The 15,135-nt window shown below is 39.2% G+C and overlaps 1 protein-coding gene across 3 annotated transcripts in view; it reads right to left on the reverse strand.

The window, feature by feature from the left end:
• The window catches only part of FYB1 (FYN binding protein 1), a 165,040-nt gene that overhangs the window by 90,095 nt on the left and 59,810 nt on the right, over nt 1-15,135 (reverse strand). For all 3 annotated transcript variants that reach the window (XM_063664757.1, XM_063664758.1, XM_054489359.2), the window contains one exon: nt 6,197-7,358. In XM_063664757.1, the coding sequence (XP_063520827.1) occupies nt 6,197-7,358 (1,162 nt within the window). The remainder of the gene's footprint in view (nt 1-6,196; nt 7,359-15,135) is intronic.

The raw sequence follows: 15,135 nt of genomic DNA on the forward strand, positions 1-15,135 counted from the left end.
TGATCATTCCTATAGCTAACATATGGAAAAAATCAGTTTTGGTTTCTCAGCAGTATTAAGAATAAGACTAGAAAAAAGGGTCAAACTGAATATTTCCCAGCAGGTTTTTGCTAAATTGTACATGCAAACCAATAGTCAGGCCAGGGGTTCTTATGAACCTAAACTTTGGTGAGGCTTTGTGTGGACACATGGGAAGAAGCCCTTTCAGAACTGGCTCAGGACCCAAAAGGAAGCAAAGGAAAGGTTAGTTCAGAGAATATTTTGATATTTTGGGGTTTTTTTTTTTTAAAAACATTTAGTCTTTTGTAACCTTAAATTGTTCTTAGGAAAAAAAAATTTAGCTTCATGATCAGAAAAGCAACATGTTAGAGTCAACCTTACAGTTTACAAGGAAGGGAACTAAATAGATCTGCAAGATAGACTCTCTGTTATAACATTTATTTTGTGTCCAAGCTCCATTCAGTTGAGCACAAGTCTATTGGCAGGGGTTATCTATTGTGTTAAAGCAATTGCTAAGCTATAGGGTATTAAAATCTAATACTGAACAAAATCTGGGAGCAAATAAATTCTAGTTAAATAGGATTCTTTTTTTTTTTTTGAGATAGGGTTCACTTTGTCACCCAGGCTGGAGTGCAGTGGTGCAATCTCGGCTCACTGCAATCTCCGCCTCCTGGGTTCAAATGAGTCTCCTGCCCAGCCTCCTGAGTAGCTGGGAGGTGCGCACCACCATGCCTGGCTAATTTTTGTGTTTTTTGGGGTTTCACCATGTTGGCCAGGCTGGTCTTGAACTCCTGACCTCAGGTGATCAGCCCACCTCAGTCTCCCAAAGTCCTGGGATTACAGGCATGAGCCACCGCACCCGGCCTGGTTAAATAGAATTCTGTGAAAGAATAAACTTGAGAAGCTAACAAAAATTTATATTACTTCTGTACTCCAAATGAGAGAATGGCAAGCAGACTGGCTTCTGTCTTCATGGAGCTTATAGTGGTATTTACAAAACAGACAACAAACAAAAGGCATGTTTCAACCAAAGGCCACAGAAAGGGAGAGGAATGAGGATTTTGGGAGTTTCATTTATGCTAGATTCATTGTCTTGTGATATTCTGTGTTTGAAGAGAGGCAGCCAAGCACGAGGAGGTGGAATGCGGTTGGGAACACAGTCTGTGGAATCAGAAAGACATGAGATTGACCCCAGCCTTGTTTAGTCATGTTATGCCTTTGGGCAAGTTACCTAACCTCTCTGAGCTTTAGTTTACTCATAGAATTCCTATTCATGGCTTGAGAGGAATAAACGGCATAATGTGTATGTGGTATATAGCAAGTGCTCAATAAACGATGAATATTTTTAACAGTTAATATATTGGGCAAAGATGATAAGAGATGGAGGGTATATCTGGGGAAGAGGTTTAAGGAATTGGATGGTAACCTGGAAAGGAAGAAATGAGGTAGAAGGCTATGAAAACAGTATTAGTTTAAAAGGCATATAGAGTTATTAGATGAATGTTTGTTAATTTGAACACTAGTATAATTACTTCTAACAAGAAAAAATAGTCTTTTTGGAGTCTCTGCATTCACTTAGCAAGGCATTTCATTTTGCTTCCATCAATATCTATTAAATCTTAGTGAATAAATATTTAGTAATAGAATCTCATTTTTTGTAAAGCATAGAATCTCTCCTTTCCCATTTTATTACAAGCAAATAAATAAATTTTCTAATTATACCATGCAGCAAATAATTTATCTGGAAGCCCTGTTATATGAAAATTCATGTCTAGTCAGGTGTGTTTAGGGCATTTTTTGTTGGAGTTCATGTAAAAACTCCAATCTCAAAAAATTTTAGGGTCTGTAGCAGCACACTCAGAAGCATTTTCCCTGGAAGTTCCCAATCTAAGCAGCTGTGGCCAATCATAATCCATAGCAAATCCATTGGCCACATTTATTTATTTCTTCCAGGTTGACAGGTAGTGGGAAAGCAAATGCACTCTGGAAACAATGACCTTCGAAAACTGCCTTTGATAATACCAGTGTCTTGGGATGACAGCCATCTATGCTGGCTTTGCAGCCTCTCCACCTCTGCTTGGCTGAGTCAGATTCCTTCACTTGGCTTCAGTCAGTAGGAGATGGCAAAATCTGGGGGCACTTATGACCTAGTGCCACTTGGGTGCTGCCTACTGCTCTCTACCAGCCTTTGCTGTGGGGAAGGAGGTATCTGAGGGCAGAAATTTCAAGGACTTCTGGTGGGAAACCTCTCTTCCAACAATCATTGTTTGACTCTGGCATCATAAATCACAAAACATTTACATATTACAAACAGAAGTAAGTAAAATGCAGTTTCATGATTCCTAGAATAATATAATATAAAATGATTTATAATATAAAATGATCTATAATACAAAATGATCAAAATATCATGGGGCTGATAATAAAATTTTAATGCTAATAAAACTAATAAAATTATAGACAGTGCTCACTTATTTTGATATTATTATATGTCAAATGCTGTATTAAGCACTTACAACGAATCTCATTTAGTGATTATAACGTGCTGGCGAAGTAGGTGGTATTATACTCATTTTTTCAAGTGAAGAAAGACATACATGGAAAGAGGTAAAGCGAAGGTCACATAGCTAGTAAATACATTAGTCATGCTTAAACCCCAGGTCTACTGACTTTGAAGTCTACATTATATGGCAAACAACTCTCATGTTAGGCTCTGTATCATTAATAACATTAGTAATGGATAACCTGGAAACTCTGCACATTGGTTTAAAATGGGTTCATTAAAACTGCTCTATCTAATTCATGGGACATTATAAGTAATAAAAGACATAAACATTTTGAAAGTCCTTTGAAAAAAGTTAAAATCCTATGTACATGTTAGTAATAATATGTATACATACACAGATGGTGCCCTATTTGTGACAGTTCAAATTAACGATTACTTGACTTTATGATGGTACAAAAGCAATATGCATTCAGTAGAAACCATGGTACAGTATTCAATAAATTACATGAGATAGTCAACACTTTATTATAAAATAGGCTTTGTGTGAGATGATTTTGCTCAACTGTAGGCTAATGTAAGTGTTCAGAGCATGTTTAAGGTGGGCTAGGCTAAGCTATGACATTTGGTAGTTAGGTATATTAAATGTGTTTTCAGTTTATAATATTTCCAACTTAAGAATGTTTATAAGGATGTAACCCCATCATAAGTCAAGGAATATCTGCATATATATTGTATATAAATAAATAATACACTTATGCTTTAAACATAAACATGCAAACATTCATACAGGGGCATGATGGTATGTGGAGAAAGTATTAAACTTGCAATCTGAAGACTTGGATTTTAGCCTCAGATATATGATTTGGATACGTCACATCTCAACACTCACTTGTGAAATGGGGGCAATAATTACACTTAATAAAGAATTTTCCCATCTAAAGACTGTATGTACAATATACCACATATTTATGTATATGTATATTATTAATTATTTAATAATTATTTATTTTCTACTTACATACTCCAGAATTATAAAAAATAGAATTTCAGAATTTTAAAAAATTTTACTAAAACAGAAATTTAATTCTTTTCTTTATCTTGCTTACCCAGTTATATAAAATGAACATATACTTTCTAATTCTGATATATTTTAACCTTCCTAAATGAAATGGTAAATTACTTAGTATTTCTAGCATTGTTTAAGAAAAATAGCAGTGGCAGGATCAAGAGTCGGCAGACCTGACTTAAAAAATTTTGTGTTCAGAAAATAAATGCTTACTTTATGACACATACATGAGTTTATTTTCTGCAGTATTTTTCCAAAAGAACACTTTTGGAAACAACACAAATTGTTAAATTGATTAAGCTTGTCACCCACTTACTGAAGTATTATGCAACTCTAGAGAATAATCAGTTACTCTTTATTAAAATGTGGAAAGATATACAGGATTTATTTATTTTAAAAAAACAAGGATCAGAGCATTGCACATAATATTCTACTTCATGAGTAAAAAGCCGGGGTGGGGGGTAGTATTTATGTTTGTATTTGCTTCTGTGAACATAAAAAAACTTCAGATGGACATATAAGAAATTAAAAAGAGTGGTTTCTATGGGGTAGGGGCTGGAAAGACCCAGAAAGCGGCAGACAAGGGTTAAAGGTAGCTTCACTGTACACCATTTTACACTTACTGCTTTTTCAGTCAGAATGTAATTTCTATTTAAAAGATAAAAGAATTCAAATGCTTTTTTAAAAGGTGAATGCTTTAAAGGGGTATTATTCAGAGTTTAAAGTCATGAATCAGATTGCTTAATCCAGATGTCAAATGAGGTCAATCCAGATTAAGAGGGATTGAGTTTTGATTTGTGGAAGAGGTGAATGAAGAGAGAACAGGATACATTTTGGAGCATAATACGTCTGGAGGCATTAGATGTTGAGGGGGTTACATTGATGACAGGATTTAAAATGTGAACTGTGGCATGGGCTACTGACAGTGAGGAGGCATTCAGGAGCAGGGGAGGGTTGCAAATGAGAGGAGAAGGAGAACAAGGATAAACTCCATCTGCTCTGCAGTTCTGCCTGGGTCCCTTGTAGCTTTACTTCACTAAAAATCAGAACTTGTCAGGCCTTCAGAGTCAGAAAGAGGACTTGGTTAGCATTTGTGGCAACTCACTGAAAAGTGTGACACCAGGCAACGTATGTTACCACCGTGCCCTACCACCACCCACACTGGAGCTGGAGCAAAACAAAGATGGAAGAAAGTTCCCAGGGATTTCTGCCTAACATCAGAACTCCCTCCCTGGCGTGAAGTCACAGCCATAAAATGGAGGTTATAATACTTAATTTTTTATCTGAGGTGAAGAAATAAGAGAAATAAGGGACCTTGTAGAAAGTCTCACAAAAATAACAGTTCTGAATTATGACCCGATATTGAAACAAGATGACAGATGAGGAGGAGATGCAATGTGAAACAAGGATGAACCTTTCTGGAAGACAGATGGTCATGGGGTCATTCCAAACTTGCTTTCTGTGTGTTTGAATTAGCAGAGGACTTGATCACTAAGCTGTTTACGAACAAGGAGAATACTGAACTCAGGAAGATAACATATTGCAAGATGTTTCTACAGTGCAAAAACGAAAAACAACCTTTAGGCTTAGAATTGCTTTAACTAGACCATACTTTGGTAAGGAGAAAGATGCAACTACGAGTAGTGTGGTCACTTGTAGGCATCTTTTTCCCCCCCTCACAATAAACAACAGTTGCATATCATTTACCTAAAATATTAATCATCTCAGGCATGTGTGAGCTTCTTACATGCAGTCATTCAGTACCACATCCAGAGAATTGCAGTGATATCTCTGGTAGAAATTTAAACTATTTACCCGAAAGGAGAGTAAAGTACTCCTTTGTCTGGCTCATTTTCCTAACTATATATTACTTTATGAATCAGAAAAGTTCAGAAAACTTTATACTGAGAAATAGAAAATAGCTAAAATGTGAAACACAAAGTACCATTTCATGAGTCCTGTTCCTTTCTCATTTGAATACTGCGCTTAGGAAACATGATGAATTGTGTGGATATTTGCAGTCACTTAAAGGAGGGCTTGTCATCTCTGTACTATTGACATTATGGCCTGAATAATTCTTTGTTGTGGGGCTGTCCTGGGCATTGTAGGATGTTCAATAGCATCCCTAGCTTCTACTCACTAGAGGCCAGTAGCACCCTCCAGTTGTGGCAATCAAAAATGCCTCCATACATTGCCAAATGTCCCCTGAGGGTCAAAATTGCTCCCTTTGGGAACTGCTGACCTACAGGATAACTCATTTTCTAACTCCTCTGTGTTGATAAGGGTAACATACCTCAGTCTCATTCAACAGAAATGAAACCCAACAAAGGAAGTAAATACAATGGTTATCATTAAGCAAAACCACGTATCAATGAAGTGGATGCATTCCCTCTCCCTTCCCCCAACAAAACCCCAGCTGACCAAGGCATTTTCTCACAGAATGAAGACTTCCTACTTTCCCAGACCTCCCACACGAAAGAAAAAAACAAGACAAAGAAAATTCATTATACACATATGAGTACCAGGTAGAGAATCATTCCTTGTTACGAAACTTTCCCCAGAAGCTAAAACATTCTCTGCCTTGGAGTAAACCATACTGAATAGCAAACGAGAAAATAACTCACTGTTTCCAGAAAAGGTTTTGTGGAATTTCGTCAGGTCAACATTTGGTGGTCTGTTGGGTTTTGGTGGAGGTGGACCCAAGGTAAACAAGGGAGGCAATGGCTTCCGTTTTGGGATGGCTGAATTCTTGTCTCCCTTTTCCTTTTCCTGACTTTGGCCCCATGGTCCCCCCACTGTCAGCTTAGAAGGGGCCTTAGGGAACCTGGCAGGAGGAGTCACTGAGGCCAACTCTTCCTGATTCATTTTGCTCTGGAAGGTGTTCTTAGCAGCATCTATCTTCCTATCTTCCTTTTTTTCTTCACCATTTTTGGAGAGGCCTGGGCCTCCCCTGCTTGCAGCAGGTTTCAAAGCCACTCCAGGAAAGGGCGAACTTGAAATCTCCCCTGCATGGTCTTTATTTTCTGAGTCTTCCCTTGCTGGTTTTAAAGGGCCGCTTTTGGACCTGACTCCCAGGGGAACTGGGGACCCTTTTGATGAAGACACATTCTTCACGGGGCTTTCATCTTCATGGGAGTTCTCGGTACTTAGGAGCAGCTTCTGGCCAAAGGCAGGTTTGGGGAAGAGGGGCTTGGGTTCAAGATCTTGTGATGCTGACATAAATTTCCCTTTAACCCCAGTTAATTTGGGGAATGCTTGCTTCTGTTCATTTTCCAGGGTTGGAGGAGTAGGCCCAGATTTCGGGCCTAGTGGCTTTAAGTCATGGTCTTGGTTTACACTGTGAAGAGATGGCTTGTTTCCAGGAGGCCAGGGAAGTGTAGGTTTGGAATCTTCTTTGGGCAAGTTGATGGGCTTGGGGCCTACAGGTTTCGGAAATCCCACTTTTGCCTCGGGGTCTCTGGTGGTCAGGTTGGCTGGTGTTCCAAATCTTTGGCCTGCTCCAGTGGGCTTTAGAAACGGGGGCTTGGGTTCCTTATCAGGCTTTTCCTCAGAAGAAGGTTTGACTGCCACAGGTGGCTTTGGGGACCCAAACTTAGGTACATTGCTGGGTCCTACAGGAGGGCTGGCATTTCCTTGGTTGTTGAATAAGTTCTTTCTTGCTTGTATTCCTGAAGATGAGTTTGGCCCTGTGACTCTGAAGGGTCGGCTATTGACTGAGACATCCTCTGTCGGGTTGCCCCCTGTGTTAAATTTCGCCATGAGGGACTTTACATCTGCCTTTCCATCCTACAAACATAGGGAACAAAAACTAGCTGAGAGACAAAAGTCTTACTTGCACAGTTTAAAATACTATACCTTAAAGAGCTTCCTGGTTTGAGGCCTGCAGCATTGCTGATTGGTTAGCAAGATATTGTAACATTTGTCTTCCTCTCTGGCAAAATAAGTTGCGAGAGTTTCTTGAAAGAGGAAGGCTATGGTTGTGTATATACTTTTTCTTTTGGTTATCTCGGACTGACTTGCTTTTTTAAACTTAAGGAACAAATCCTTTCTTTATTCTCACTGTTTCTCTAGCTATCTTGCTGGATTTTCTGTATGTTGGTATTATTTATTTTTAAAGTTTCACTTGAGAAAATATGGAAGTGACTAAAAAAAGATTTCTTCCATATTTTATAATTGAAACTCTTAAGTAGAAACTACCTTTAAAAAATGAAAGTAAGTTCTTCTGTAAATTGAGGCTGTGTGCTTTATACAGCATGGCCATGTTTAACATACATTTCTGTGGTTTGCAAGAGGTTTTTTTTTTTTTTTTTTTTTTGCCTCTATCCACATTTAAGTTCTGTTTGTTAACAGGGAGATGTGGCAGAAAAACCTCGCTCATTTTTATAAGTAAGTAACAAAATGACTTCTTCTACTTATTTGTAATTATTTAGCACTAATGATTCACCTGTATCCATACTAGCGGGTGAGTGTACTCACTTTCAGAATTGTTCTGTTTAGAGGTCATGGCCTGGAGGCACAAGGGGGAAGATAAGGAAGAGGTAATAGGGACAGGCTGTCAGTCTTATTTCCAGACCTTTCTTTCCACAGTCATCCCTTTTTCTCAGAGGTGCTTTTACTGGGTCTCCCCTGCTTGTCTAGAATTAAGGTATTACTTAGCAAAGATAATAGGCATTCACTTTTCTCTGTGAATGTAATCCCATTTTACCTGGGAAAATTAATGGTGTGTTTGCTCTTTGTCTCGAAAGCAAGGAGTTTAAATTTTTAGTTCTTTTAGAAATATTTGAAAATTGGAGGCTTCAAAAAAATCACTGAAGTTAACAAATGTGGCCATGACAATTTCCCTTTTCATGCTTTAAAATTCACCCATAACATGTTTTCGTACTTCTCAACCCCCACCTTTCATTGCCCCATACCCAGGCACATTTCATCTTTCAAGGTGCAAAACCAGGTACTTCCAGCTAGGAAGGTTGCTCCCACCTCCTGACTCATGCACACTTCAGGTGCTTCTACAAGCCCCTATGTTATTTCCTCTTAGAGTGATGAGAACTACCATTTAGTGGGGGGTAAATACACGTGCTTTGTTCTATATCGTCCCGTCTCATTCTTACAGTAGTTCTAAAAGAATGACATTATTTGACCCCATTTCACAAGAAAGGAAAATGAAGCTGGAACTGCAGGAGGATGGCATGGCCGGAGCATGAGAACTGGGTTTAAATCCTAGCCAGAATTCTCATGTGCTTTAAACATGGAATTTGCAAAATGCCTGTCTGGTGTACAATATGGGTTCAATATATGGAAATTATTATTAGAACTGTTAGGTAGCAACTCCAGGCCTTGAATATGCTACCTAACAGTTCTAGGAACTGTGAGCACAGGCAGGCAAACTCAGGTGTATCTGGGGCTCTGAAGTCCAGAAAATGTCTCATTTCTTTTTGTATCCCTGCATCACCTAGGCCAGGGCCTGGCTCCCTCAGGATTCTAATACATGCTTGGGGAATGAGGGCAGGCACTCAGATGAATACTGTGCATAGTGATTTTACAAGAAATGGTGCCCTCAGCAAGAGTTTCTCTCCATACCAAACTGTAGGGCATGTGTATTTGCAGAGTGGGAGGCTAGGGATTTAGGTAGGAGCAGAAAAACTAACAAGAGCAGCAATTTCCAACTTGAATTTTGTAACTTTAATTTACCTCCCTTATCTGAGTTGTTGGAAACTGCTTGTTTTCCACCTTTCCTCCCTTTGCCACTTTTCTACCACCCCTGACTTCCTCAAATCTTCAAGCAATTCCTGAAGGCAAGAGGCAGGAAGACAGCAGAACAAGGGAAAATTTGGGTGCTTGTGGGAGGGAATAGGAGAGAATGGGTTCTTCCCCGAACCTTCAGAGAGATCAGAGTTGCAGAGGACCCCAAACGTCAGTACAAGGGGCATAATTATGGCAGTACCAAGAACAAAACTTTGCCCCCTAACTGAAGGAAGTCTGTCTCTGTGGAAGATGCCTTTTATTTTAGACTTAATTCCATATCATATAATGTATAGTCTAGATTTATAACACTCAGCTATAACATAGCTGAGTGACTAAGCACAGACTTAGGAACCAGGTGGCCTGGGTTTGAATCTTACTAGCTATTTAATCTTGGACAAAAGACATCAAAATTCTTTGGGCTTAGTTTTCTCACCTCCCTAATGGGAATAATAATGTGTAGCCATAGGACTGTTAGGAAAATTAAACAACTTCCTGTGTGTAAAACACTTTAAAGAGTATCTGGCACATTGGAGGATTTCTGATTTTTATAAATCAAGTGAAATGTTAGACATTCTCTAGTCCCTTCTCTCGCTGAATCGGTGAGGAAATGGAAAGCAAGAGTTTTAAGTGGTATCCTACTTACGTGGCAACTTTGTGTCTTGGATTTCATGGGGGAAAACCCATGAAATACCCTAGCCCATTATCAAACTCAATGTCCTGGTTTTGGTTTAGAAAATATGGAAGTGGTAGATTTGGATTGGAATGTAAGTCTCTCAGCTGCCAACCCAGACCCAGGAAGCAGTGCAATGTCAAAGTTAATAGCACAGGCTCTGGGGTTATGACTTGAGTTCAAACCTTGACTTTGCCATTTTACTAACCACGTGATCTAGCATGGTAGTTATCCTCTCTGAGGCTCAGTTTTCTACATCTTTAAAATGAGAATAATAACAGTACCTATAGCTCACAGGGTTTTTGTTTTAAAATAAGGATTAAATGGGCAAAGGCATGTAAAATTCTTAGATAAGAATTGCATGTAATATATATGTAATAATTATCTGCCATCTCTGTTTTTCTAATTTGCTAGTCACAAAACATTATTTTCTCTACATGAACAAATTCTGAAGTTACAATCATTAATGTTATGTCCTAATTTTAAATTAAAGTAGCTAGAACTAATGTACTCCTGAATAACATAATAGAGTTACGATATTTAAGTTTGGTTTACCTACACTGTGAGACTTTTCACTGGATGTTGAAAGACAGGGAAAGAAAGAGCAACAAGTTCCTATGCAGGGCATCTTACAGCCCCTTAGCCACTAATATGTCTGGCAAATCAGTAGCCTGAACTCTGCAACTATCTAATCACTAATATTGGCTTCTTAGCTTTAGAGATTGTTTAATCATGATCACTGTTAATAAGTTGAGTAGATAAAATGTTCAACACCCAGACTCACCCTTAATCGTAACAATAATAGGTAGATTTTTTTCTTTAAGCATAATGATAGAAAAAGCAAAAATGATTTTTAAAATAGACATTCTCTCATTCTGATTTCATTGTAGATTGAATATCTATTCAATTATCTAGTACTGTTATTTTTACTTAAAAAAGGGTAGGGGTAATATATTCTTGAGTGATAGAGTGAAAAGTAAGCCTTCCACAACTCCTTAACTTAGTTCCCCAGTTCTAGGCTAGGCTGATGTCCTCATTTACCAGTACAGCATGAGTTTATACCTGTTGCTCTGGAATGATGATTAGCAATGTTCCTTTTTAATCTCAAGCTGATCTTCCTTAAATAATAAACTACATGGTGACCTTCCCTAGTTCTCTCTAGAGGCAATCACTGTCACCAGTTTCCTGTGTATGTTGCTAACCAGTGCATATGCAAACATAAACACACACATATTCACACACATACACCCTTCCTTCTCCCACTTTTCACACAGATGGAAACATCTACTCTGCCCCTTTTCTTTTTCTAGGGCTGATATTCAGTAGATATACACCAGTACAGGTGGATGTATGATCAGCAACCATTGGGACTGTTTGGTACCTATGTCAATTCCAGTTGTTAAATATTTTCAATATTAACCCTACTTTTTTCCCTTGCCAGTTGGATCATATTGGTGCGTGTTATTTGCAGAACCTTTTTAACTTAATGATATCAAGATTGGGCTTCTACTTATTCATCAGAGGATGTATTTCACAATCTAGAAGACATCAGATTGTGAAATTCAATTTGCAATTTGCAATTTGAATTTGCAAATTCAAATTCATTTGCAATTTCTTTTCCAAAGCCATTTGAAGCAATTTGTTATTATTTCTACCTGCTATGTATCCATATAATGCTTAGTCCAGATTACTCACAAACATTGCTCACAAACACAGATTTAATAGTAGAAAATCTCTTCATAGAAATTAATTTCCTTTAGCCCCCATATATTTTGCCTTTCCTCAGGATTATGTCTCTTCAATGGTATAAACTTTTACATTTGCCACAGAACTTGGGAAAATGTCTGTTAACAAAAATGCTTTTGTTACATCCTCCAGATTGACAGTTAACAAACCCAGTTTTCAGAACATCTTTTTGAGTTTTAGCAATCTGCATAAAAGTAATGAACCAAGTAAACAGTTAAAGGCTGAGATGGTATGAAGGACAGACATCCCATCTTTTCTGTTCCTAGAAAGAAAATCATCCCTTTTGTAGTCAGTTCATCTACATAGTTTCATTTGGAAAACTAAAAATATATTATCTCTATTATTGGGAACAGGATTTTGTTTTGTTTTAGTTTTATTGTTATATTACTCATGGTTTTAAATATTTCTTGGATATTATGCTAATCTAGTGGTTCTTAACTGGGGCGGCGGGGGTGGGGCGGGGAATTTCCCCCTTGGGGATGATTATCAATGTCTGGAAGCATTTTTGACTAAAATGACCAGCCAGGGAAGGTGTTGGGTAGAGGCCAGGGATGCTGCACATCTGTCCTATAGGAGAGCCTCCCACAAGAAAGAATTATCAGTCCAAAATGTGGATAGTGCCAAGGTTGAGAAACCCCGTGCTAATTCTATTGCTCTTGAATTACTGAAATTAACTTACCAGGAAGTCTGCTTTTAATTTTTTGTTTTACCATAGACTACACTCTAACACCTACAAATAACTGTATAGAAACTAAATGAGCCACAACTAGCAATGGTTTTTAAAGTTGCCCACCTTTGAAAGTCTCATCTTTAGAATGTTCTTTAAAATACAAAAGAAACAAAACTTCCGTAAATCATGGGAAACTAATGAATTTAAAATGACTTTGAAGCCAGATTTTACCTCCTTAAGATATGTTTGTGTCACTTTTGCAATTAAAGCAAGAGGAGAATGAATCTCTGCTGTGGCTGCTGTTACTCTTCCCTATATAAAGTCCATAAAAAAGGGAATAAAATGACTTCATTTGATTGCATGTAATGCTTCTAATCATGGTGGAGGCAGTAAATGAATAAAATAGTTTACCCAAATCGGTTTTTCAAAAAATCATTGATAATTTTTTACCGTACACGGAGTTTCTTTATTGTTAGTTATGTTGAGATAAAGTCGTTTGTTACCCATGACTTATTCGGTCTCAACTGCTGGTTCTTCTTATGGAACAAAATTTGTTTCTGCCACTGCCATCATTACCCATAATAGGACCCCAGTACAGTGACATCAGAGGACAACAAGAGGCTGTGAGGGTGCTCGTGAGTACAGGAGAAAAGGTTCCAGGAAGACAGCCCTCGTCCTGCCTAAGGCTTCGGAGATTGTAGCCAGGGCGGGTGAAGATGGTGCGCTGGTTAGGAGACCCAGCTTCTGTGGGGGTGATGCTTTTTCTTACTCAAACTTAGGACCTGCTCTACCAAGGCCTGACCAGGAGGTGTAACAAAAAGACTGAGGAGACAGAATGTTCTCCCCTAAGCTGGAGAAACTTACCATCCTTGAGGCAGGAAGCACGCTGGCAAAAATTTGTAATAGATTCAAGCAATTCAAATTTTTATAGAGCAATAGGATTCTGCATTACTGGTTTGCATTGCCTAGATTACAGAAAATAACACATATGTCCCCCATGACCAAGCCCTCCATCCCTTCTCATCACACACAACACACACACAATACACACACACACACACACACACACACACAGTGTTTTCTCTTTAAAGAGACTTGATCTGTTGTACCCAGTAAACCCGGAAAAGGGAATGGTTTTAATTTGAAAATTAACTTTCATAAAACTCTTTCCTATCAGAAATTACCTCAAAACTACTCCAACTCAAGAGTTAACGGTTGCTGGCTGAAAATACAGTACTGCTGACGAGACCCTTGACAAGCATCATAGATAACAAGCTCCACTATAGATGATAGAACCGCAGTGGTCTTTTTTATCCCAATTAACACTGTTTAAATATGTTTTTTCTTTTTTTGAGATGGAGCCTCCCTCTATCACCCAGGCTGGAGTGCAGTAGCGCGATCTTGGCTCACTGCAATCTCTGCCTCCTGGGTTCAAGCGATTCTCGTGCCTCAGCCTCCGAGAAGCTGGGACTACAGGCATGCACCACCACGCCTGGCTAATTTTTGTATTTTTAATAGAGATGGGGTCTCACCATGTTGGCCAGGCTGGTCTTGAACTCCTGACCACAGGTGATCCACCACCTGCCTCAGCCTGTCAAAGTGCTGGGATCACAGGCATGAGCCACCGCACCAGGCCTATTTAGATTCTTAATGAATTATAATTTACATGTGTGTTCTCTGTTTCCCTAAGGAGATGTAAAAGCAGGAACCTGGTTTTATTTTTCCTCCTCAACAGCAATTTCCTCCCCGGCAAACAAGCAGACACACCCCTGATCCTGGCGCATCTCTTTCCATAATATGCATTGAACATACTGGCTGATGGACTGAGTTTACTTAAATTTCACCTTGATTGGTCATACAGATGGGAGTGGAGGAGATGATTTTCTTAGCTCCTTTGTTGACCTGCAGTTGTGATTTAAGCACTTGCTAATAGAATATCTATTTCATTGCAAATGGGCTGTGATGCATTCCAGTGGGCTGAGCCTCTGAGGCTGGAGAGAGCACCAGGCCCCTCTTCAACAGGATGTGGGAACTTGACTCTCACCGCAAATTAAGTTCTGGGGGTGGGAGCCTTCTGCTGCAGGCTCTGGGCGAAGGCATGGGTAGGAGGACCTGGTGGCGGAAGCAGCGGTGGTAGCCCTGATTGTGACAACCCCTGTATGTTTTTCTGTAACTTGTGAAGGTGGAGATGGAACTGTAACAACCCCAACGATGCTGTCTGCTATGGCCTTGCATTGTGAGGTGACATGTGGAAGGAAACACCTGACTTAAATGGGGACTTTCTGGGTGGTGTGTGTGCCCTGCCAGGTCCCCTCGGACCTTGGCAGAAAAACCACCACAGATGTCGCTGTGCATTATCTCCTGGTCTGGTGTTATTCCGAGCACTGATGATCCGGACCCTTCTCCTGTTTCTACTGTGTTCTCTCTTGCAGAGTGAATTAGAGCAGAAGAAGCAAGATAGCCTAGCAAGTAGTAAAGCTTTGATGGTGATGGTCCACCTCCCAAATGCTGGCGCCCTGTATTCTCTATAAGGCATGTGCATCAGTTGGATTTTTGCGTACCCCCTGTTTTTAGAATCAGGAGCTTGACAATCATCATCATTCTACAAATTCGAACCTTCAACATTCTCTTCCTGGTTATCCTACAAAATAGCTCCTGTACGAATAATTTTGACTTTGCCATGGCCTCTGAGGGCTTAAGCATAAGTGGATAAGGAAGTTAAATACAACTTTCTA

The sequence above is a fragment of the Pongo pygmaeus genome, chromosome 4 (genome assembly GCF_028885625.2).
Source record: "Pongo pygmaeus isolate AG05252 chromosome 4, NHGRI_mPonPyg2-v2.0_pri, whole genome shotgun sequence".
Lineage (NCBI taxonomy): Eukaryota > Metazoa > Chordata > Mammalia > Primates > Hominidae > Pongo > Pongo pygmaeus.